Genomic DNA, 25,396 nt, shown 5'->3' with positions numbered 1-25,396 from the left:
CAACTGGATCCTCCCCCTCCCACTCCAAGTTTCTCTCCAGTCCAGAGGAGATGTCCTTAACCCTGGCACCGGACAGGCAACACAGCCTTCGGGACTCTCGCTCTCGGCTGCAAAGAACTCTATCTATCCCCCTAACGATACTATCCCCTACCACTACAACATTTCTTTTAACTCCCCCCACTTGAATGGCCCCCTGCTCCACGGTGCTGTGGCCAGGTTGCTCATCCTCCCTGCAGCCCCTGCTCCTGTCCCCACAGGGAGTAAGAGCCTCGAACCTGTTGGACAAGTGCAAGGGCTGCGGCTCCTCCAACACTACCTCCTGGATCCCCGTACCTGCCTCACTTCTAGTCACACCATCCTGACCCTGGCCACGGACTACATCTGAATTAATTAATCTAATTGGTGTGACTACCTCATGATACAGAGAGTCCAGGTAACTCTCTCCCTCCCTGATGTGTCTCAGTGTTTGAAGCTCGGACTCCAGCTCTTCAACACGGAGCCGGAGTTCCTCGAGCAGCCAACACTTACTGCAAATGTGATCACCGTGAACATCAATGGTGTCCACCAGCTCCCACATATTGCAGCAGCAACACATCGCCTGATCTCCCATTCTATGTAATTAATTAAATTTATTAATATTATTCTTAAATATCCTCTGCCCCGATTCTAGATGGTGAATATCACACCGTAGAAACTATAAACCAAAGAGATTTAAGCTTAAAAGGGAGAAATACTTACCAACCAATCACTTACCCGCTTTCTGGTGACGTCACACTTGGATTACTTTTTACCTCTCTCCTTCCCTCCGAGTTCCGAGTTCGGAGACTGGTAGGCCTTACCTGGTCTCTGGGGCTTTTTATAGCCCCGCTCTGCCGCTCGAGTTTCCCGCCGACGCTGTGAGGCCTTACCTGGTCTCTGGGGCTTTTTATAGCCCCGCTCTGCCGCTCGAGTTTCCCGCCGACGCTGTGAGGCCTTACCTGGGTCTCTGGACCGGGCTGACTTTTCTACTTTGAGCGCTGCCAACCTTTTAAGTGCCTCCCCTTTATCTATTTTTATCCCATCCAATTTCTCTACATGCTCCTTTACTGTAACAATGGCAGCATCCTCTGCTTTAGTGAAGACAGGTGCAAAGTACTCATTTAGTACCTCAGCCATGCCCTCTGCCTCCACAAGCAGATTTCCTTTTAGACATTTTGAAGTGTTTACCGGATAATTTCTTTGTGTCGAAGCTGCCTGAAGTTTCATCTTCTGGAAAGCCTTTCTCCTAAAAACACAAAAGGACATGGAACCAAGTTAAGGAGCAGGCCGAAAAATTATTGCTCAACAGTCCTGTGTAACAGGTATCGGTTGGGACAGTGTGAGCATCACATGATTCTGCTTGGACCATATTTCTTTATTGTTTAAGGAGCAACATTTCAACCGTAAGCCACATTCTCGGTGGAGGGGTTAACTCTTGCAAAGCTAACAAACCCTTTTCCCCCCTGCCCCCACCCCCACCCCCGCAGTGGATTCCTCATTGTCTAGGAGGTCTAAATGCCCTTTAATCCTGGAACTCCCTCCCTAACAGCACTGTGGGAGTACCTTCACCGCACGGACTGCAGCGGTTCAAGAAGGCGGCTCAACACCACCTTCTCAAGGGCAAGTAGGGATGGGCATAATAAATGCCGGCCTTTCCCCATCCCGTGAATTAATCAATAAAAAACTAAAAATATATATTTTTTTTAATTGTCCTACGATCTCCAAGGCTGATTCAGAGATTGGGCACCCTCCCCAGCAGAAAGTAGGGAGACCCATTCAACATGTGCCAGCACAGACAAGGAGTCTATGGTGGAAGAGAAACCCACATCGCTGCTTCCTTGTGATGAGATGGGAGAGAGACCCTCTAAGGCTGGGGTTGGCTGTAATGGGCCAGAGTGTAGGGGGGTCCGCGTAGCACTGGCTTGGGTGTTCTATGGACCGACTGGCTGCAACAATTACAAATGTTGTCAGCGCTGAGCTCTCCCACTGTCAGCATCAAGGTCAACCCCGAGAGACAGCCCCTGGCCCAGGCCCCAGACCCTTTCAAATGCATGTAGCACCTATACTGGTAGGTGAAGCAGGGAGAGGGAGGAGGGGAGGAAAGAAAAGGGAGGGTCTGCGATAGGGTGGAAGGCAGGAGAGATTAAGAGACAAAATGGATGATGGTGCGAGGCAAAAGGAGATGGTAATGGGACAAGTTAAGAAACAAAAGATGGGTCTAGATGAAGTGTAAATGACAATGGCAGAATGATCGACAGCTGCCATGTGAGAGAGAAAAAAAAATGGAAAAAGAGATAGGGGCCGAGGTTATGGTCTGAAATTGTTGAAATCGATGTTGAGTCGAGTCGGCTGTAAAGTGCCTAATCGTAAGCTCGAGGAACAGCAACTCATCTTTCGATTTAACGTCACATCCAAAAGACGGCACCTCCGACAGTGCAGCGCTCCCTCAGCACTGCACTGGGTGTGTTAGCCTGCGTTATGTGCTCAAGTCTCTGGAGTGAGACTTTCTGACTCAGAGACGTGAGTTCAGTTAATAAAGCATATGGGATCCTTGGGCTTTATAAATAGAGGCATAGAGTACAAAAGCCAGGAAGTTATGCTAAACCTTTATAAAACACTGGTTCGGCCCCAGCTGGAGTATTGTGTCCAATTCTGGGCACCACACTTCAGGAAGGACGTGAAGGCTTTGGAGAGGGTGCAGAAGAGATTTACAAGAATGGTTCCAGGGATGAGGGATTAGAGTTACGTGGAGAGACTGGAGAAGCTGGGGTTGTTCTCCTTGGAGCAGAGAAGGCCTTAGGAAGGATTTAGATAGAGGAACTAAAAGAAACTGTTTCCAATGACTGAAGGGTCGATAACCAGAGGGCACAGATTTAAGGTGATTGGCAAAAGAACCAAAGGCGACACGAGGAAAAATGTTTTTACGCAACAAGTGATTAGGATTTGGAATGCACTGCCTGATGGGGTGATGGGGTTACAGATTCAATAGTAGCCTTCAAAAGGGAATTGGATAAATACTTGAAGGAGAAAACATTGCGGGGCTATGGAGAAAGAGCGGGGGGAGTGGGAATAACTGGATTGCTCTGCGAAAGAGCCGGCGCAGACTCGATGGGCCGAATGGACTCCTTCTGTGCTGTGCTAGTCTATGATTCTACGCACTGAACCAAGTCAAGCTCAACATTTAGGGTTCTGAGGAAAGGTCACCAACCTGAAACGTTAACTCTGTTTCTCTCTCCACAGATGCTGCCTGACCTGCTAAGTATTTCCAGCATTTTCCGTTTTTATTTCAACATTTATAGAGCAAGGATATTCCCCCCAAAAGAAGAATACTTTGAAACGTAAGTGATCAATAACTACTTTTTGTTCTGTAATGAGAAGGTCAGCTGCTTCCCTGCCAGCTTACCGTCGGTCACGTTTCAGCACTTACCTTTTTTTGTTTAAGACCCATAATATCCGGGTGTGCCCCTTGCCCTCGGTGAGTCTTTGAAGACCCAGGTGGACCTGTGAGCGGGAAACAGCAAAAACGATGGTTAACAACCACTGTGAACCTGCAACCTGTCCCGAGTGGGCTGTTAGAGGGGGAAATAAAAGGGGGAGAGGAGTGTTAAATAAACTCGGGGTTTCTCCCACTCCGCCTCAAAACTTCGACCCAGGTTTGGCACAATCCCGGCAAAAAAAAATTACAGCGGCAGACCGGGAGAATCCCTGAGGAAATTCAAGCCCCTCGCCCCACGCCAAAAATCGGATTTTTTTTTTTTTACGGTTACAAATGCGTCTAATGCGGTTCGCATTCCCACACAATACAGTTTCCACCACTTAAAATGACCAGGTCTAAAACGGGCAGTCACTTACACAGGCAGAAAAGCAATAACCATTAGCCATTTGCGTTAACATCAATTTCAATGTTGCCGGTTATTGCGTCTTTAGCGCTCCGTTCATGTCGGGGCAGAAACAGCTGTGCCTACCCACGAGTTCGCACCTCGCTGAGGTGCACTGAATGCAAGAGCAGACATAAGTGAACAGCACCTCATGGAATCATACAGCACAGAAAGAGGCTATTCGGCCCATCATGCCTGAAGGGGCTGTCCAATTTGTCCCACTCCTCCTGCTCTTTTAGCATAGCAGGAAGTAACTATTGAATCTGCTTTCAAGGCAGTGCATTCCAGATTAATGTAACACGCTGAGCAAAAAAAATAAAGCCTCATCACCCTTCTTGGTTCTTTTGCCAATCACCTTAAATCCATGTCCTCTGGTTACCGACCCTCCTGCCAGTGGAAACAGTTTGTTCTTAAATACTCTATTAAAATTTTGTACGCCTCTATTAAATCTCTTCTTTAACGCTCGCTACTCCAAAGAGAACAATCGCAGCTTCTCCTGTCTCTCCACACAACTGAAGTGCCTCATCCCTGGTACCATTAATGTCCCAGGGCCAATATTTATCCCTCAACCAACATAACAAAAACAGATTATCTGGTCATTATCACATTGCAGTTTGTGGGAGCTTGTTGTGCACAAATTGGCTGCAGCGTTTCCCACATTGCAACAGTGGCTACACTTCAAAAAGTACTTCATTGGCTGTAAAGCGCTTTGAGACGTCCGGTGGTCGTGAAAGGTGCTATATAAATGCAAGTCTTTCTTTCTTTCAATTACCCTTTGAGTACTTAAAGCCCGTCTAATCCTCTCTAAGTGGCGTGGGGTTACAGTCTGCGCAGATGGCAGTTTAAAGAAAGCTGCAGGTCAGAGTGGAGCTGGAAACAACCGGGCAGAAGGTCACTCAACAGAGGAACATTCTTGAGATATAGCGGAGTACTGTAACAGCGCTGCCGTGTTATACTGGCCATCGCGTACAGCGGGCAAACCATATTGGCACGAACGCGCCCGCTATATGTGATGGGGACGTCATTCATTCAAGTGCGCTGATAAAGCGCTGTACCTTCTCCCTCCGGGAGCAGCTTCTGTTGTCCACAGCTGGCCATGTATTCATACCCACTGCCTTTCTCGAACTGCAAGTCAAAGCATTGGAGCTGTTAGCCAAGGAAAGTGGTCTTTAGGGACAATGGTTAAGGTGTTCTCTGTTTAGTCAACAACAGTAACGTTTTATTCTCCCCGCCACCCTACAAGTTTTTCCTCGTCAAGTATTTATCCAATTCCCTTTTGAATGTTACTACTGAATCTGCTTCCGCCACCCCATTCCAGATCACAACAACTCGCAGCGCTAAAAAAAAAAATTAGCCCGTCTTTTCTGTCGCTGATGTACTCGCTGTGTACTTCCAGCCTGTTCTGTTCCATCAGACCTGTGGTTTTTGCCTGGTTTTAATTTTTTTTTTAATCCCCAAAATTTGTTAGCTAACCCTACGCAAATTAACGACACTATGTAACTTTAACAGTGGAAGCCCAATTCTTCGACCGCCGCGGACGCAATCTCTTTCTCTGTCTCACCTCAGACTGTTTCTCCGTTGGGAGAGCCTCCATGAACTCGTACATCTGTCCTGTCGCCGTCTTCTGCTTCTCCTCCTTTTTCTTTGGTTTCTTATCTGCAGCAGGAGTGCGTGAAGACGTGCGTGATGTTATTTAAAAAATACTCAATATAGTTGGGGCTCATCCATTTTGTCAACGGTGTGTGTCTAGGCCGCCCTCGCCCCCCCCACCCCCCCGCCCTCACCACCTCCTGACCGACTGTAACCTTGAGATAACTCACGGCCAATCTCGAGAACTGATACACATGGGCAGCAATGCAGATACAATGGGCCAGGCGTTGGGCTTGCCGTTAAACTGGCGTGACAGATCGGCCGTTCGTCGTGGAAACCGCCCGATTTTCAACTCCGGTGATTTCAATGAAAATCAGGTGAATTTTAATTGCATTTGAAAATCTACCCCATCGGGCGATCAGTTATGTGGAGCGACTGGAGAATCTGGGGTTTACATCGGACAGGCGGCACAGAAACAGGCCGTTCGGCTCAACCAGTCCATGCCGGCGTTTACGCTCCACTCGAGCCTCCTCCCGTCTTTCCTCATAGAGTCATAGACTCATAACGGCACATGAGGCAATTCGGCCCATCAAGTCCGTGCCGGCTCTCTGTGGAGCAATCCAGTCAGTCCCATTCCCCGCTCTACCCCCGTAACCCTGCAAGTTTATTTCCCTCAAGTGCCGATCCAGTCTCCCCTTGAAAACATTGAGTCATCTAACTATCAGCATAACCTCTATTCCCTTCTCCCTCACATGCTTGTCCAGCCTCCCCTTAAATGCATCTATACTATTCACTTCAACCACTCCCTGTGGTAGCGAGTCCCACATTCTCACCACTCTTTGGGTAAAGAAGTATCTCCTGAATTCCCTATTGGATTTCTTGGTGACTATCTTATATTGATGGCCTCTAGTTATGCTCTTCCCCACAAGTGGAAACATTCTCTCTGTATCCACTCTATCAAAACCTTTCATAATTTTAAAGACCTCTATTAGGTCACCCCTCAGCCGTTTTTCAAGAGAAAATAGACCCAGCCTGTTCATCCTTTCCTGATATGTATACCCTCGCATTTCTGGTATCATCCTTGTAAATCTTCTCTGCACCCTCTCCAGTGCCTCTATATCCTTTTTCTAATATGGCGACCAGAACTGTACGCAGTACTCTAACTGTGGTCTAACCAAGGTTCGATACAGGTTTAGCATAATTTCCCTACTTTTTAATTGTATCCCTCTAGAAATAAACCCTAGTGCTGGGTTTGCTTCTTTTATGGCCTTGCTAACCTGTGTCGCAACTTTTAGTGATTTGTGTATTTATACTCCGAGATTCCTTTGTTCCTCCACCCCACCTCGACTTGCACCCTCCAAGTGACCTCCCTATTCTTCCTAACAAGGGTTGTGCTCCTTAGAGCAGAGAAGGTTAAAGGGGAGATTTAAGAGAGGTGTTCAAAATCATGAAGGGTATTGATAGAGCACGGTGGCATAGTGGTTAGCACTGTTGCCTCACAGCGCCAGGGACCCGGGTTCGAATCCGGCCTCGGGTGACTGTCTGTGTGGAGTTTGCACATTCTCCCCGTGTTTGCGTGGGTTTTCTCCGGGTGCTCCGGTTTCCTCCCACAGTCCAAAGATGTGCGGGTTAGGCTGATTGGCTATGATAAATTGACCCTTAGTGTTAGGGGGATTAAATACGTGGGGTTACGGGGATAGGGTGGGATATGTGTTGATGTAGGGGTTACGGGGATCGGGTGGGATATGTGTCGGTGCAGGCTTGATGGGCCGAAATGGCCTCTATCTGCACTGTGGGGTTTCTGTGATTCTGTGAAACTGTTTGCAATGGCAGAAGGAACGTTTATCAGAGGGTGCAGATTTAAGGTACAGGGAACTCTCTCTTAACTGGCACCTAAATATCCGGAAACCTCTCTTAACCGGCAAAATTCAGGAGTAGGTTCAGGTAAGTTTTACTATATATTAGTGGCCGTGTAACCGGGGTTCCTGGATCTGTGGCCGTGTAACCGGGGCTCCTGCACCTGTGGCCGTGTAACCGGGGCTCCTGGATCTGTGGCCGTGTAACCGGGGCTCCTGCACCTGCAGTCGTGTAACCGGGACTCCTGCACCTGCAGTCGTGTAACCGGGGCTCCTGCACCTGTGGCCGTGTAACCGGGACTCCTGCACAAGTGCCGTGTAACCGGGGCTCCTGCACAAGTGCCATGTAACCGGGGTTCCTGCACAAGTGCCGTGTAACCGGGGATCCTGCACCTGTGGCCGTGTAACCGGGACTCCTGCACAAGTGCCGTGTAACCGGGGTTCCTGCACCTGTGGCCATGTAACCAGGGCTCCTGCACAAGTGCCGTGTAACCGGGGTTCCTGCACCTATGACCATGTACGGGGATTTCGTACCTTGGTAAGTATACCTCTCTGTAATCCGGACTTTTTGATCAACCGGCACCACGCCGGGCCCGTCGGTGCCGGATAAAAAAGAGTTTCCTGTAGTTGGTGAAAGAACCAGGGGTGAGATGAGGAGAAATATTTTTATGCACAGAGAGTTGTGGTGATCTGGAATGCGCTGCCTGAAAGGGCGGTGGAAGCAGATTCAATAATAACTTTCAAAAGATAATTGGATACATACTTGAAGGGGTGAAAATTGTAGGGCTATTGGGGAAAAAGAGCAGGGGGGCTGGTGGGACTCATTGGACAGCTCGTTCAAAGAGCCGGCACAGGCACGATGGGTCCATGTAGGATTCTATGTGGAGATATCAACTGCAACCTGGACTGAGAGCAGCCTACTGAATGCTTAGCATTAAATGCACCAAGGCTTACTGGGTTAACTTATGAGGACAGGTTGCATAAACTTGGGCTTGCATTCCCTTGAGTTTAGAAGAGCGAGTGGTGATCTAATCAAGGTGTTTAAAGTTTCAAAGGGCTTCCATAGGTTAGATACGGAGAAATTATTTTCTCTGGTGGGGGAATCCAGAACAAGAGGGCATAATTTTCAAATTAGAGCTAGGCCGTTCAGGAGCCAACTCAGGAAGCACTTTTTCCACACAAAAGGTGGTGGAAATCTGGAATTCTCTTCCCCAAAAGACTGTGGATGCTGGGGCCCAATTGAAATTTTCAAGACCGAGACGGATAGATATTTGTTAGGTAAGGGCATCAATGGATATGGAGCACAGGCACTTAAATGGAGTTGAGCTACAGATCAGCCATGACCTTATTGAATGGCAGAACAGGCTCAAGGGGCTGAATCACCTACTCCTGTTCCTATTCTACTATTTACTGTCTAAAGGATGCTACAATTTTAATTCATTGTTTCTGAGCCCAGGTCTCAAGGTGCACAAACACGCACACACACATGTAAGCGAGCACACACTCACAGGTACTGGTACTCAACCAGAAACTCAGAAATCCCATCGTGGCTAGTTGCGGAACTGAATTCAAATACCTCCGGTAAAATGGGCTAGTGCCAGAAATAAAAAATGACCATGAAACCTGCCAGATTGTTGTAAAAACTCAACTAGTTTGTTAATGTCCTTCAGGGAAGGGAAAGTGCTGGCCTGAATGTGAGCCCAGTCTCAGACGTGACTGCAGTCCCACACTATGTGCTTGATTCTTAATGCCATCCGAAGTGGCTTGGGCAAGCCAGCACTTTCCCAGGGTAACTGGGATGGCCGAGGCTTCATCGACAGGATCTCCCAAACCCGCGACCTCTTCCACCTAGAAGGACGAGGGTAGCAGGTTGCGTGGGAACACCATCACCTCCAAGTTCCCCTCCAAGTCACACACCATCCTGACTTGGAAATATATCACCGTTCCTTCATCATCGCTGGGTCAAAATCCTGGAACTCCCTCCCTAACAGCACTGTGGGAGTCCCTTGACCACACGGACTGCAGTGGTTCAAGAAGGCGGCTCACCACCACCTTCTCGAGGGCAATTAGGGATGGGCAATAAATGCCGGCCTTGCCAGTGACTCCCACATCCCTATTCACCACGACTGCCCCTTGTGGTAGCGAGTTCCACATTCTCACCACTCTGGGTAAAGAAGTTTCTCCTGAATTCCTTATTAGATTTATTAGTGACTATCTTACATTTATGGCCACTAGTTTTGGAATCCCCCACAAGTGGAAACATCTTGAATTTTTTGATGAAGTAACTGAGAGGATTAATGAAGGGAATGCAATGGATGTTGTCTACATGGATTTTCGGAAGGCGTTTGACAAAGTACCACATAGAAGTCTGGTTAACAAAATTGAGCCTCATGGAATAGGAGGGCCAGTGGCAGCTTGGAGAAGGAATTGGCTTAAGGACAGAGAACAGCGAGTTGTGGTAAATGGCTGTTTTTCCAGACTGGAGGATGGTAGACAGTGGTGTTCCCCAAGGGTCAGTGCTGGGGCCACTGCTTTTCTTGATATATAAAAATGACCTGGATATTGGAATACAGAGTAGAATTTCTAAATTTGCCGATGACACCAAACTTGGGGGTGTGGCAAACAGTGAGGATGATACCAATCGACTGCAACAGGACATAGAAAGGCTAGCAGAATGGGCAGACAAGTGGCAGGTGGAATTTAATACAGAGAAGTGTGAGGTGATGCATTTTGGCAGAAGGAACAGGGAGAGGCAATATACACTTAATGGCACAGTTTTAAAAGTGTGCAGGGACAGAGGGACCTGGGAGTTAATGTGCATAGGTCCTTGAAGGTGGCAGGACATAGTGAGAGAGTGGTTAGCAAAGCATATGGGATCTTGGGCTTCATAAATAGAGGTATTGAGTACAAAAGTAGAGAAGTTTTGCTGAACCTTTATAAAGCGCTGGTTAGGCCACAACTGGAGTATTGCGTCCAGTTCTGGCCACCACACTTTAGGAAGGATGTGAAGGCCCTTGAGAGAGTGCAGAGGAGATTTACCAGAATGGTTCTGGGGATGGGGGATCTTAGCTACAAGGACAGGTTGGAGAAGCTGGATTTGTTTTCATTAGAGCAAAGGAGGTTGCGAGGTGATTTGATAGAGGTGTGCAAGATTATGACGGGTTTGGATAGGCTAGACAGGGAAAGGCTGTTCCCACTAGTTGATGGTACAAGGACTAGGGGACACAGATTTAAGGTTTTTGGCCAAGCAATACAGGGGTGATGTGAGGGAAAACTTTTTTACGCAGCGAGTGGTGAGGACCTGGAACTCGCTGCCGATGGAAGTGGTGGAAGCGGAGACACTCAATGTTTTCAAGGGGAGACTGGATAGGCACTTGAGGGAAATAAACTTGCAGGGCTGTGGGGATAGAGCGGGGCAATGGGACTAACTGGATTGCTCTACAGAGAGCCGGCATGGATTCGATCGGCCGAATGGCCTCCTTCTGTGTTGTTATGACTCTATGACGTCTACCCTGTCAAATCCCTTCATAATTTTAAAGACCTCCATCAGATCAGCCCTCTACCTTCTCTTTTCTAGAGGAAAAAAAAGCCCCAGCATTTTCAGTCTTTCTTGATAAGTATAACTTTTCAGTTCTGGTATAATTCTTGTAAATCTTTGTTGCACTTTCTCCAGTGCCTCTATATCCTTCTTGTAACATGGAGACCAGAGCTGTGCACAGTAACTCCAAGTGCAGCCTAACCAACGTTCGATACAAGTTTAACAGTTAACTCATTCTGAACCAGCATGATGTGCTACGAGGGGCCTCAGCGGCCCTGGTTTAATGAGGGTGGGGGGGTGGGGGGGCGAATCATCGAAAGTCCCACTCCTAAACATTTTCCAGCAACTCCTGTTGGAAGCATACATGGGGCGGTTAATGGGTGAGACCGAGGATTGGACTCGACTGTAGACACACAGGATATACAACACACAGAGGTTACGACGCGGAAACAGGCCATTCGGCTCAACCAGTCCATGTCGGCGTTTACTGTTCACGCCAGCAAATAGCTCTAATCCCATCCACCCACCTTATTCCCTCTTGCTTGCCCCCTTGCAGAAAAAGTAACTTTTTATATTTATAGTCAGGGTTGAGCGGCGCAGAATGATCATTTGGATGAGGTATCGGAGACTGGCTGGTTGGGGCCTTTAGCCCGTACCCCAACAGGGAGGTATCGGAAATAAAAACAGAAAATGCTGGGAAATACTCAGCAGGTCGGGCAGCATCTGTGGAGAGAGAAACAGAGTTAACGTTTCAGGTCAATGACTTCGTCAGAACTGGAAAAAAGTTGGAGATGTAAAAGGTTTTTAAGCAAGTGTAGGGGCAGGGAGAGGGAGAGTGGAGGAAAGAAGAAAAGGGAAGGTCTGTGATAGGGTGGAAGGCAGGAGAGATTCAGAGACAAAAGGGATGGTGGTGCAAGGCAAAAGGAGATGGTAATGGGACAAGTTAAGGAACAAAAGATGAGTCTAGATGAAGTGTAAATGGCGATGGCAGAATGATCGACAGCTGCCATGTGAAAATAAAAATAGGGTCAGAGGTTATGGTCTGAAATTGTTGAACTCGATGTTGAGTCCAGAAGGCTGTTAAGTGCCTAATCGAGAGATGAGGCGCTGCTCCTCGAGCTTACGTTGAGCTTCATTGGAACAGCGTAAGAGGCCGAGGACAGAGAGATCAGAGTGGGAGTGGAGCGGAGAATTAAAGTGACAGGCGACTGGAAGTTTGGGGTCACCCTTACTGACTGAATGGAAGTGTTCCGCAAAGCGGTCACCCAATCTGCGTTTGGTCTCCCCAATGTAGAGGAGACCGCATCGTGACCAGCAAATACAGTATACTAAATTGCAAGAAGTCACAGACCTTCCCTTTTGTTCTTTCCCCTCCTCCCCCTTCTCCATGCCCCTGCACTTGCTTAAAAACCTTTAACATCTCCCAACTTTTTCCACTTCTGACGAAGGGTCATTGACCTGAAACGTTAACTCTGTTTCTCTCTCTACAGATGCTGCCTGACCTGCTGAGTATTTCCCAGCATTTTCTGTTTTTATTTCAGATTTCCAGCATCCGCAGTACTTTGCTTTTGTAGTAGGGAGGTATCAGAGACTGACGGGTTGGCGCCCTTGGCACTGTACCCCAACAGAAAGTTAACGACAGGAGATGGGGAGGAGAGAAAACTGTTGAGAAAAATAAGCACTTGTTGGGTTTTTTTTTCCAAAGATTTTGTGAGTAAAATTAATTTTAAAAAATCCTACAAAAGTCAATTCAAATCCCGAGTGCACGGCAGGCTGAAAGACAGATCACAACGAAATTAAAGGATTACAGAATATAAGCATGCAGAAGAGAGTACTTGAAATAGAAGCACACAAGGAAAATACAGACACACAGAGACAAGTGTTGAGAGATTCATCTTTATTGTTGAGACAAAGAGGATATTATAAACAACATAGAAACCAGGAAGCAAGATTGTGTCAGAGTCGACATTTCATAGGAAGGTAAAGGAGGCAGAGGAGAGCCAAGAAACCATGAAAAGACACCAGTAGGTCATGCGATCCGTGGAGACACAGTAGGTAATGGGATCAGTGGGAACACAGCAGGTAATGGGATCAGTGGAGACATAAGTAGATAATGGGATCAGTGGAGACACCAGTAGGTAATGGGATCAGTGGAGACATAAGTAGGTAATGGGATCAGTGGAGACACCAGTAGGTAATGGGATCAGTGGAGACATAAGTAGGTAATGGGATCAGTGGAGACACCAGTAGGTAATGGGATCAGTGGAGACATAAGTAGGTAATGGGATCAGTGGAGACATAAGTAGATAATGGGATCAGTGGAGACACCAGTAGGTAATGGGATCAGTGGGAACATAAGTAGGTAACGGGATCAGTGGAGACATAAGTAGGTAACGGGATCAGTGGGAACACAGTAGGTAATGGGATCATTGGAGACATAAGTAGGTAATGGGATCAGTGGAGACATAAGTAGGTAACGGGATCAGTGGAGACACCAGTAGGTAATGGGATCAGTGGAGACATAAGTAGGTAATGGGATCAGTGGAGACATAAGTAGGTAACGGGATCAGTGGAGACACCAGTAGGTAATGGGATCAGTGGGAACACAGTAGGTAATGGGATCAGTGGGAACACCAGTAGGTAATGGGATCATTGGAGTCACCAGTAGGTAATGGGATCAGTGGGAACACAGTAGGTAATGGGATCAGTGGGAACACCAGTAGGTAATGGGATCATTGGAGTCACCAGTAGGTAATGGGATCAGTGGAGACACCAGTAGGTTATGGGATCATTGGAGACACCAGTAGGTAATGGGATCAGTGGGAACACAGTAGATAATGGGATCATTGGAGACACCAGTAGGTAATGGGATCAGTGGAGACACCAGTAGGTTATGGGATCATTGGAGACACCAGTAGGTAATGGGATCATTGGAGACACCAGTAGGTAATGGGATCAGTGGAGACACCAGTAGGTAATGGGATCAGTGGAGACACCAGTAGGTTATGGGATCATTGGAGACACCAGTAGGTAATGGGATCAGTGGAGACACCAGTAGGTAATGGGATCAGTGGAGACACCAGTAGGTAATGGGATCATTGGAGACACCAGTAGGTAATGGGATCGGTGGGAACACAGTAGGTAATGGGATCAGTGGAGACACCAGTAGGTAATGGGATCATTGGAGACACCAGTAGGTAATGGGATCAGTGGAGACACCAGTAGGTAATGGGATCATTGGAGACACCAGTAGGTAATGGGATCATTGGAGACACCAGTAGTTAATGGGATCAGTGGAGACACAAGTAGGTAATGGGATCATTGGAGACACCAGTAGGCAATGGGATCAGTGGGAACACAGTAGGTAATGGGATCATTGGAGACACCAGTAGGTAATGGGATCAGTGGGAACACAGTAGGTAACGGGATCAGTGGAGACATAAGTAGGTAACGGGATCAGTGGGAACACAGTAGGTAATGGGATCATTGGAGACATAAGTAGGTAATGGGATCAGTGGAGACATAAGTAGGTAACGGGATCAGTGGAGACACCAGTAGGTAATGGGATCAGTGGAGACATAAGTAGGTAATGGGATCAGTGGAGACATAAGTAGGTAACGGGATCAGTGGAGACACCAGTAGGTAATGGGATCAGTGGGAACACAGTAGGTAATGGGATCAGTGGGAACACCAGTAGGTAATGGGATCAGTGGGAACACAGTAGGTAATGGGATCAGTGGAGACATCAGTAGGTAATGGGATCAGTGGGAACACCAGTAGGTAATGGGATCAGTGGGAACACAGTAGGTAATGGGATCAGTGGAGACATCAGTAGGTAATGGGATCAGTGGGAACACAGTAGGTAATGGGATCAGTGGAGACACCAGTAGGTAATGGGATCATTGGAGTCACCAGTAGGTAATGGGATCAGTGGGAACACAGTAGATAATGGGATCAGTGGAGACACCAGTAGGTAATGGGATCAGTGGGAACACAGTAGATAATGGGATCATTCGAGACACCAGTAGGTAATGGGATCAGTGGAGACAACAGTAGGTTATGGGATCATTGGAGACACCAGTAGGTAATGGGATCATTGGAGACACCAGTAGGTAATGGGATCAGTGGAGACACCAGTAGGTAATGGGATCATTGGAGACACCAGTAGGTAATGGGATCATTGGAGACACCAGTAGGTAATGGGATCAGTGGAGACACCAGTAGGTAATGGGATCAGTGGGAACACAGTAGGTAATGGGATCATTGGAGACACCAGTAGGTAATGGGATCAGTGGAGACACCAGTAGGTAATGGGATCAGTGGAGACACCAGTAGGTAATGGGATCAGTGGAGACACAGTAGGTAATGGGATCAGTGGAGACACAAGTAGGTAATGGGATCAGTGGAGACACCAGTAGGCAATGGGATCATTGGAGACACCAGTAGGTAATGGGATCGGTGCGAACACAGTAGGTAATGGGATCAGTGGAGACACCAGTAGGTAATGGGATCATTGGAGACACCAGTAGGTAATGGGATCATTGGAGACACCAGTAGGTAATGGGATCGGTGCGAACACAGTAGGTAATGGGATCAGTGGAGACACCAGTAGGTAATGGGATCATTGGAGACACCAGTAGGTAATGGGATCAGTGGGAACACAGTAGGTAATGGTATCATTGGAGACACCAGTAGGTAATGGGATCAGTGGGAACACAGTAGGTAATGGGATCAGTGGAGACACCAGTAGGTAATGGGATCATTGGAGACACCAGTAGGTAATGGGATCATTGGAGACACCAGTAGGTAATGGGATCAGTGGGAATACAGTAGGTAATGGTATCATTGGAGACACCAGTAGGTAATGGGATCATTGGAGACACCAGTAGGTAATGGGATCAGTGGAGACACCAGTAGGTAATGGGATCATTGGAGACACCAGTAGGTAATGGGATCAGTGGAGACACAGTAGGTAATGGGATCAGTGGAGACACAAGTAGGTAATGGGATCATTGGAGACACCAGTAGGCAATGGGATCAGTGGGAACACAGTAGGTAATGGGATCATTGGAGACACCAGTAGGTAATGGGATCATTGGAGACACCAGTAGTTAATGGGATCAGTGGGAACACAGTAGGTAATGGGATCATTGGGAACACCAGTAGTTAATGGGATCAGTGGGAACATAAGTAGGTAACGGGATCAGTGGGAACACAGTAGGTAATGGGATCAGTGGGAACACAGTAGGTAATGGGATCATTGGAGACATAAGTAGGTAATGGGATCAGTGGAGACATAGGTAGGTAACGGGATCAGTGGAGACACCAGTAGGTAATGGGATCAGTGGAGACATAAGTAGGTAATGGGATCAGTGGAGACATAAGTAGGTAACGGGATCAGTGGAGACACCAGTAGGTAATGGGATCAGTGGGAACACAGTAGGTAATGGGATCAGTGGGAACACCAGTAGGTAATGGGATCAGTGGGAACACAGTAGGTAATGGGATCAGTGGAGACATCAGTAGGTAATGGGATCAGTGGGAACACAGTAGGTAATGGGATCATTGGAGACATAAGTAGGTAATGGGATCAGTGGAGACATAAGTAGGTAACGGGATCAGTGGAGACACCAGTAGGTAATGGGATCAGTGGAGACATAAGTAGGTAATGGGATCAGTGGAGACATAAGTAGGTAACGGGATCAGTGGAGACACCAGTAGGTAATGGGATCAGTGGGAACACAGTAGGTAATGGGATCAGTGGGAACACCAGTAGGTAATGGGATCATTGGAGTCACCAGTAGGTAATGGGATCAGTGGGAACACAGTAGGTAATGGGATCAGTGGGAACACCAGTAGGTAATGGGATCATTGGAGTCACCAGTAGGTAATGGGATCAGTGGAGACACCAGTAGGTTATGGGATCATTGGAGACACCAGTAGGTAATGGGATCAGTGGGAACACAGTAGATAATGGGATCATTGGAGACACCAGTAGGTAATGGGATCAGTGGAGACACCAGTAGGTTATGGGATCATTGGAGACACCAGTAGGTAATGGGATCATTGGAGACACCAGTAGGTAATGGGATCAGTGGAGACACCAGTAGGTAATGGGATCAGTGGAGACACCAGTAGGTTATGGGATCATTGGAGACACCAGTAGGTAATGGGATCAGTGGAGACACCAGTAGGTAATGGGATCAGTGGAGACACCAGTAGGTAATGGGATCATTGGAGACACCAGTAGGTAATGGGATCGGTGGGAACACAGTAGGTAATGGGATCAGTGGAGACACCAGTAGGTAATGGGATCATTGGAGACACCAGTAGGTAATGGGATCAGTGGAGACACCAGTAGGTAATGGGATCATTGGAGACACCAGTAGGTAATGGGATCATTGGAGACACCAGTAGTTAATGGGATCAGTGGAGACACAAGTAGGTAATGGGATCATTGGAGACACCAGTAGGCAATGGGATCAGTGGGAACACAGTAGGTAATGGGATCATTGGAGACACCAGTAGGTAATGGGATCAGTGGGAACACAGTAGGTAACGGGATCAGTGGAGACATAAGTAGGTAACGGGATCAGTGGGAACACAGTAGGTAATGGGATCATTGGAGACATAAGTAGGTAATGGGATCAGTGGAGACATAAGTAGGTAACGGGATCAGTGGAGACACCAGTAGGTAATGGGATCAGTGGAGACATAAGTAGGTAATGGGATCAGTGGAGACATAAGTAGGTAACGGGATCAGTGGAGACACCAGTAGGTAATGGGATCAGTGGGAACACAGTAGGTAATGGGATCAGTGGGAACACCAGTAGGTAATGGGATCAGTGGGAACACAGTAGGTAATGGGATCAGTGGAGACATCAGTAGGTAATGGGATCAGTGGGAACACCAGTAGGTAATGGGATCAGTGGGAACACAGTAGGTAATGGGATCAGTGGAGACATCAGTAGGTAATGGGATCAGTGGGAACACAGTAGGTAATGGGATCAGTGGAGACACCAGTAGGTAATGGGATCATTGGAGTCACCAGTAGGTAATGGGATCAGTGGGAACACAGTAGATAATGGGATCAGTGGAGACACCAGTAGGTAATGGGATCAGTGGGAACACAGTAGATAATGGGATCATTCGAGACACCAGTAGGTAATGGGATCAGTGGAGACAACAGTAGGTTATGGGATCATTGGAGACACCAGTAGGTAATGGGATCATTGGAGACACCAGTAGGTAATGGGATCAGTGGAGACACCAGTAGGTAATGGGATCATTGGAGACACCAGTAGGTAATGGGATCATTGGAGACACCAGTAGGTAATGGGATCAGTGGAGACACCAGTAGGTAATGGGATCAGTGGGAACACAGTAGGTAATGGGATCATTGGAGACACCAGTAGGTAATGGGATCAGTGGAGACACCAGTAGGTAATGGGATCAGTGGAGACACCAGTAGGTAATGGGATCAGTGGAGACACAGTAGGTAATGGGATCAGTGGAGACACAAGTAGGTAATGGGATCAGTGGAGACACCAGTAGGCAATGGGATCATTGGAGACACCAGTAGGTAATGGGATCGGTGCGAACACAGTAGGTAATGGGATCAGTGGAGACACCAGTAGGTAATGGGATCATTGGAGACACCAGTAGGTAATGGGATCATTGGAGACACCAGTAGGTAATGGGATCGGTGCGAACACAGTAGGTAATGGGATCAGTGGAGACACCAGTAGGTAATGGGATCATTGGAGACACCAGTAGGTAATGGGATCAGTGGGAACACAGTAGGTAATGGTATCATTGGAGACACCAGTAGGTAATGGGATCAGTGGGAACACAGTAGGTAATGGGATCAGTGGAGACACCAGTAGGTAATGGGATCATTGGAGACACCAGTAGGTAATGGGATCATTGGAGACACCAGTAGGTAATGGGATCAGTGGGAATACAGTAGGTAATGGTATCATTGGAGACACCAGTAGGTAATGGGATCATTGGAGACACCAGTAGGTAATGGGATCAGTGGAGACACCAGTAGGTAATGGGATCATTGGAGACACCAGTAGGTAATGGGATCAGTGGAGACACAGTAGGTAATGGGATCAGTGGAGACACAAGTAGGTAATGGGATCATTGGAGACACCAGTAGGCAATGGGATCAGTGGGAACACAGTAGGTAATGGGATCATTGGAGACACCAGTAGGTAATGGGATCATTGGAGACACCAGTAGTTAATGGGATCAGTGGGAACACAGTAGGTAATGGGATCATTGGGAACACCAGTAGTTAATGGGATCAGTGGGAACATAAGTAGGTAACGGGATCAGTGGGAACACAGTAGGTAATGGGATCAGTGGGAACACAGTAGGTAATGGGATCATTGGAGACATAAGTAGGTAATGGGATCAGTGGAGACATAGGTAGGTAACGGGATCAGTGGAGACACCAGTAGGTAATGGGATCAGTGGAGACATAAGTAGGTAATGGGATCAGTGGAGACATAAGTAGGTAACGGGATCAGTGGAGACACCAGTAGGTAATGGGATCAGTGGGAACACAGTAGGTAATGGGATCAGTGGGAACACCAGTAGGTAATGGGATCAGTGGGAACACAGTAGGTAATGGGATCAGTGGAGACATCAGTAGGTAATGGGATCAGTGGGAACACAGTAGGTAATGGGATCAGTGGAGACACCAGTAGGTAATGGGATCATTGGAGTCACCAGTAGGTAATGGGATCAGTGGGAACACAGTAGATAATGGGATCAGTGGAGACACCAGTAGGTAATGGGATCAGTGGGAACACAGTAGATAATGGGATCATTGGAGACACCAGTAGGTAATGGGATCAGTGGAGACACCAGTAGGTTATGGGATCATTGGAGACACCAGTAGGTAATGGGATCATTGGAGACACCAGTAGGTAATGGGATCAGTGGAGACACCAGTAGGTAATGGGATCAGTGGAGACACCAGTAGGTAATGGGATCATTGGAGACACCAGTAGGTAATGGGATCAGTGGAGACACCAGTAGGTAATGGGATCAGTGGGAACACAGTAGGTAATGGGATCATTGGAGACACCAGTAGGTAATGGGATCAGTGGAGACACCAGTAGGTAATGGGATCAGTGGAGACACCAGTAGGTTATGGGATCATTGGAGACACCAGTAGGTAATGGGATCAGTGGAGACACCAGTAGGTAATGGGATCAGTGGAGACACCAGTAGGTAATGGGATCATTGGAGACACCAGTAGGTAATGGGATCGGTGGGAACACAGTAGGTAATGGGATCAGTGGAGACACCAGTAGGTAATGGGATCATTGGAGACACCAGTAGGTAATGGGATCAGTGGGAACACAGTCGGTAATGGTATCATTGGAGACACCAGTAGGTAATGGGATCATTGGAGTCACCAGTAGGTAATGGGATCAGTGGAGACACCAGTAGGTAATGGGATCATTGGAGACACCAGTAGGTAATGGGATCATTGGAGACACCAGTAGGTAATGGGATCATTGGAGACACCAGTAGGTAATGGGATCAGTGGAGACACCAGTAGGTAATGGGATCAGTGGAGACACCAGTAGGTAATGGGATCATTGGAGACACCAGTAGGTAATGGGATCATTGGAGACACCAGTAGGTAATGGGATCAGTGGAGACACCAGTAGGTAATGGGATCAGTGGGAACACAGTAGGTAATGGGATCATTGGAGACACCAGTAGGTAATGGGATCAGTGGAGACACCAGTAGGTAATGGGATCAGTGGAGACACCAGTAGGTTATGGGATCATTGGAGACACCAGTAGGTAATGGGATCAGTGGAGACACCAGTAGGTAATGGGATCAGTGGAGACACCAGTAGGTAATGGGATCATTGGAGACACCAGTAGGTAATGGGATCGGTGGGAACACAGTAGGTAATGGGATCAGTGGAGACACCAGTAGGTAATGGGATCATTGGAGACACCAGTAGGTAATGGGATCAGTGGGAACACAGTCGGTAATGGTATCATTGGAGACACCAGTAGGTAATGGGATCAGTGGGAACACAGTAGGTAATGGGATCATTGGAGACACCAGTAGGTAATGGGATCATTGGAGACACCAGTAGGTAATGGGATCAGTGGAGACACCAGTAGGTAATGGGATCATTGGAGACACCAGTAGGTAATGGGATCAGTGGAGACACAGTAGGTAATGGGATCAGTGGAGACACAAGTAGGTAATGGGATCATTGGAGACACCAGTAGGCAATGGGATCAGTGGGAACACAGTAGGTAATGGGATCATTGGAGACACCAGTAGGTAATGGGATCATTGGAGACACCAGTAGTTAATGGGATCAGTGGGAACACAGTAGGTAATGGGATCAGTGGGAACACCAGTAGTTAATGGGATCAGTGGGAACATAAGTAGGTAACGGGATCAGTGGAGACATAAGTAGGTAACGGGATCAGTGGGAACACAGTAGGTAATGGGATCATTGGAGACATAAGTAGGTAATGGGATCAGTGGAGACATAAGTAAGTAACGGGATCAGTGGAGACACCAGTAGGTAATGGGATCAGTGGGAACACAGTAGGTAATGGGATCAGTGGGAACACCAGTAGGTAATGGGATCAGTGGAGACACCAGTAGGTTATGGGATCATTGGAGACACCAGTAGGTAATGGGATCATTGGAGACACCAGTAAGTAATGGGATCAGTGGAGACACCAGTAGGTAATGGGATCAGTGGGGACACCAGTAGGTAATGGGATCATTGGAGACACCAGTAGGTAATGGGATCAGTGGGAACACAGTAGGTAATGGGATCAGTGGAGACATCAGTAGGTAATGGGATCAGTGGGAACACAGTAGGTAATGGGATCAGTGGAGACACCAGTAGGTAATGGGATCATTGGAGTCACCAGTAGGTAATGGGATCAGTGGGAACACAGTAGATAATGGGATCAGTGGAGACACCAGTAGGTAATGGGATCAGTGGGAACACAGTAGATAATGGGATCATTGGCGACACCAGTAGGTAATGGGATCAGTGGAGACACCAGTAGGTTATGGGATCATTGGAGACACCAGTAGGTAATGGGATCATTGGAGACACCAGTAAGTAATGGGATCAGTGGAGACACCAGTAGGTAATGGGATCAGTGGAGACACCAGTAGGTAATGGGATCATTGGAGACACCAGTAGGTAATGGGATCAGTGGAGACACCAGTAGGTAATGGGATCAGTGGGAACACAGTAGGTAATGGGATCATTGGAGACACCAGTAGGTAATGGGATCAGTGGAGACACCAGTAGGTAATGGGATCAGTGGAGACACCAGTAGGTTATGGGATCATTGGAGACACCAGTAGGTAATGGGATCAGTGGAGACACCAGTAGGTAATGGGATCAGTGGAGACACCAGTAGGTAATGGGATCATTGGAGACACCAGTAGGTAATGGGATCGGTGGGAACACAGTAGGTAATGGGATCAGTGGAGACACCAGTAGGTAATGGGATCATTGGAGACACCAGTAGGTAATGGGATCAGTGGGAACACAGTAGGTAATGGTATCATTGGAGACACCAGTAGGTAATGGGATCAGTGGAGACACCAGTAGGTAATGGGATCATTGGAGACACCAGTAGGTAATGGGATCAGTGGAGACACAGTAGGTAATGGGATCAGTGGAGACACAAGTAGGTAATGGGATCATTGGAGACACCAGTAGGCAATGGGATCAGTGGGAACACAGTAGGTAATGGGATCATTGGAGACACCAGTAGGTAATGGGATCATTGGAGACACCAGTAGTTAATGGGATCAGTGGGAACACAGTAGGTAATGGGATCAGTGGGAACACCAGGAGTTAATGGGATCAGTGGGAACAAAAGTAGGTAACGGGATCAGTGGAGACATAAGTAGGTAACGGGATCAGTGGGAACACAGTAGGTAATGGGATCAGTGGGAACACAGTAGGTAATGGGATCATTGGAGACATAAGTAGGTAATGGGATCAGTGGAGACATAAGTAGGTAACGGGATCAGTGGAGACACCAGTAGGTAATGGGATCAGTGGAGACATAAGTAGGTAATGGGATCAGTGGAGACATAAGTAGGTAACGGGATCAGTGGAGACACCAGTAGGTAATGGGATCAGTGGGAACACAGTAGGTAATGGGATCAGTGGGAACACCAGTAGGTAATGGGATCAGTGGGAACACAGTAGGTAATGGGATCAGTGGAGACATCAGTAGGTAATGGGATCAGTGGGAACACAGTAGGTAATGGGATCAGTGGAGACACCAGTAGGTAATGGGATCATTGGAGTCACCAGTAGGTAATGGGATCAGTGGGAACACAGTAGATAATGGGATCAGTGGAGACACCAGTAGGTAATGGGATCAGTGGGAACACAGTAGGTAATGGGATCATTGGAGACACCAGTAGGTAATGGGATCAGTGGAGACACCAGTAGGTAATGGGATCAGTGGAGACACCAGTAGGTAATGGGATCATTGGAGACACCAGTAGGTAATGGGATCATTGGAGACACCAGTAGGTAATGGGATCAGTGGAGACACCAGTAGGTAATGGGATCATTGGAGACACCAGTAGGTAATGGGATCAGTGGAGACACCAGTAGGTAATGGGATCAGTGGAGACACCAGTAGGTTATGGGATCATTGGAGACACCAGTAGGTAATGGGATCAGTGGAGACACCAGTAGGTAATGGGATCAGTGGAGACACCAGTAGGTAATGGGATCATTGGAGACACCAGTAGGTAATGGGATCGGTGGGAACACAGTAGGTAATGGGATCAGTGGAGACACCAGTAGGTAATGGGATCATTGGAGACACCAGTAGGTAATGGGATCAGTGGGAACACAGTAGGTAATGGTATCATTGGAGACACCAGTAGGTAATGGGATCAGTGGGAACACAGTAGGTAATGGGATCAGTGGAGACACCAGTAGGTAATGGGATCATTGGAGACACCAGTAGGTAATGGGATCATTGGAGACACCAGTAGGTAATGGGATCAGTGGGAATACAGTAGGTAATGGTATCATTGGAGACACCAGTAGGTAATGGGATCATTGGAGACACCAGTAGGTAATGGGATCAGTGGAGACACCAGTAGGTAATGGGATCATTGGAGACACCAGTAGGTAATGGGATCAGTGGAGACACAGTAGGTAATGGGATCAGTGGAGACACAAGTAGGTAATGGGATCATTGGAGACACCAGTAGGCAATGGGATCAGTGGGAACACAGTAGGTAATGGGATCATTGGAGACACCAGTAGGTAATGGGATCATTGGAGACACCAGTAGTTAATGGGATCAGTGGGAACACAGTCGGTAATGGGATCAGTGGGAACACCAGTAGTTAATGGGATCAGTGGGAACACAGTAGGTAATGGGATCAGTGGAGACACCAGTAGGTAATGGGATCAGTGGGAACACCAGTAGCTAATGGGAAAATGGTAATACCAGTACATAACTGGATCAGTAGAGACACCAGTAGTTAATGGGATTGGTGGAGACACCAGTAGGTAATGGGATCAGTGGGAGCACCAGTAGGTATTGGGGTCAGTGTAGACACCAGTAGGTAATGGGATCAGTGGGAACACCAGTAGGTAATGGGATCAGTGGAGACACCAGTTGGTAATGGGATCAGTGGGAACACCAGTAGGTAATAGGATCAGTGGGAACACAGTAGGTAATGGGATCATTGGAGACACCAGTAGGTAATGGGATCAGTGGGAACACAGTAGGTAATGGGATCAGTGGAGACACCAGTAGGTAATGGGATCATTGGAGACACCAGTAGGTAATGGGATCATTGGAGACACCAGTAGGTAATGGGATCAGTGGGAATACAGTAGGTAATGGTATCATTGGAGACACCAGTAGGTAATGGGATCATTGGAGACACCAGTAGGTAATGGGATCAGTGGAGACACCAGTAGGTAATGGGATCATTGGAGACACCAGTAGGTAATGGGATCAGTGGAGACACAGTAGGTAATGGGATCAGTGGAGACACAAGTAGGTAATGGGATCATTGGAGACACCAGTAGGCAATGGGATCAGTGGGAACACAGTAGGTAATGGGATCATTGGAGACACCAGTAGGTAATGGGATCATTGGAGACACCAGTAGTTAATGGGATCAGTGGGAACACAGTCGGTAATGGGATCAGTGGGAACACCAGTAGTTAATGGGATCAGTGGGAACACAGTAGGTAATGGGATCAGTGGAGACACCAGTAGGTAATGGGATCAGTGGGAACACCAGTAGCTAATGGGAAAATGGTAATACCAGTACATAACTGGATCAGTAGAGACACCAGTAGTTAATGGGATTGGTGGAGACACCAGTAGGTAATGGGATCAGTGGGAGCACCAGTAGGTATTGGGGTCAGTGTAGACACCAGTAGGTAATGGGATCAGTGGGAACACCAGTAGGTAATGGGATCAGTGGAGACACC

General features: G+C 47.6%; 1 protein-coding gene across 3 annotated transcripts in view; it reads right to left on the bottom strand.

Annotated features, from left to right (window-relative positions):
• The window catches only part of dok7b (docking protein 7b), a 163,289-nt gene that overhangs the window by 43,274 nt on the left and 94,619 nt on the right, over positions 1–25,396 (bottom strand). For all 3 annotated transcript variants that reach the window (XM_085975474.1, XM_085975454.1, XM_085975463.1), the window contains 4 exons: positions 5,458–5,552; positions 4,952–5,021; positions 3,446–3,519; positions 1,207–1,264 (listed from right to left, as the gene is read on the bottom strand). In XM_085975474.1, the coding sequence (XP_085831600.1) occupies positions 1,207–1,264; positions 3,446–3,519; positions 4,952–5,021; positions 5,458–5,552 (297 nt within the window). The remainder of the gene's footprint in view (positions 1–1,206; positions 1,265–3,445; positions 3,520–4,951; positions 5,022–5,457; positions 5,553–25,396) is intronic.

The sequence above is a fragment of the Somniosus microcephalus genome, chromosome 1 (assembly GCF_052327205.1).
Source record: "Somniosus microcephalus isolate GS21.2 chromosome 1, FLI_Smic_1.0, whole genome shotgun sequence".
NCBI lineage: Eukaryota > Metazoa > Chordata > Chondrichthyes > Squaliformes > Somniosidae > Somniosus > Somniosus microcephalus.
The sequence above is the reverse complement of the archived record's forward strand: the minus strand, read 5'-3'. Positions and strand labels throughout refer to the sequence as shown.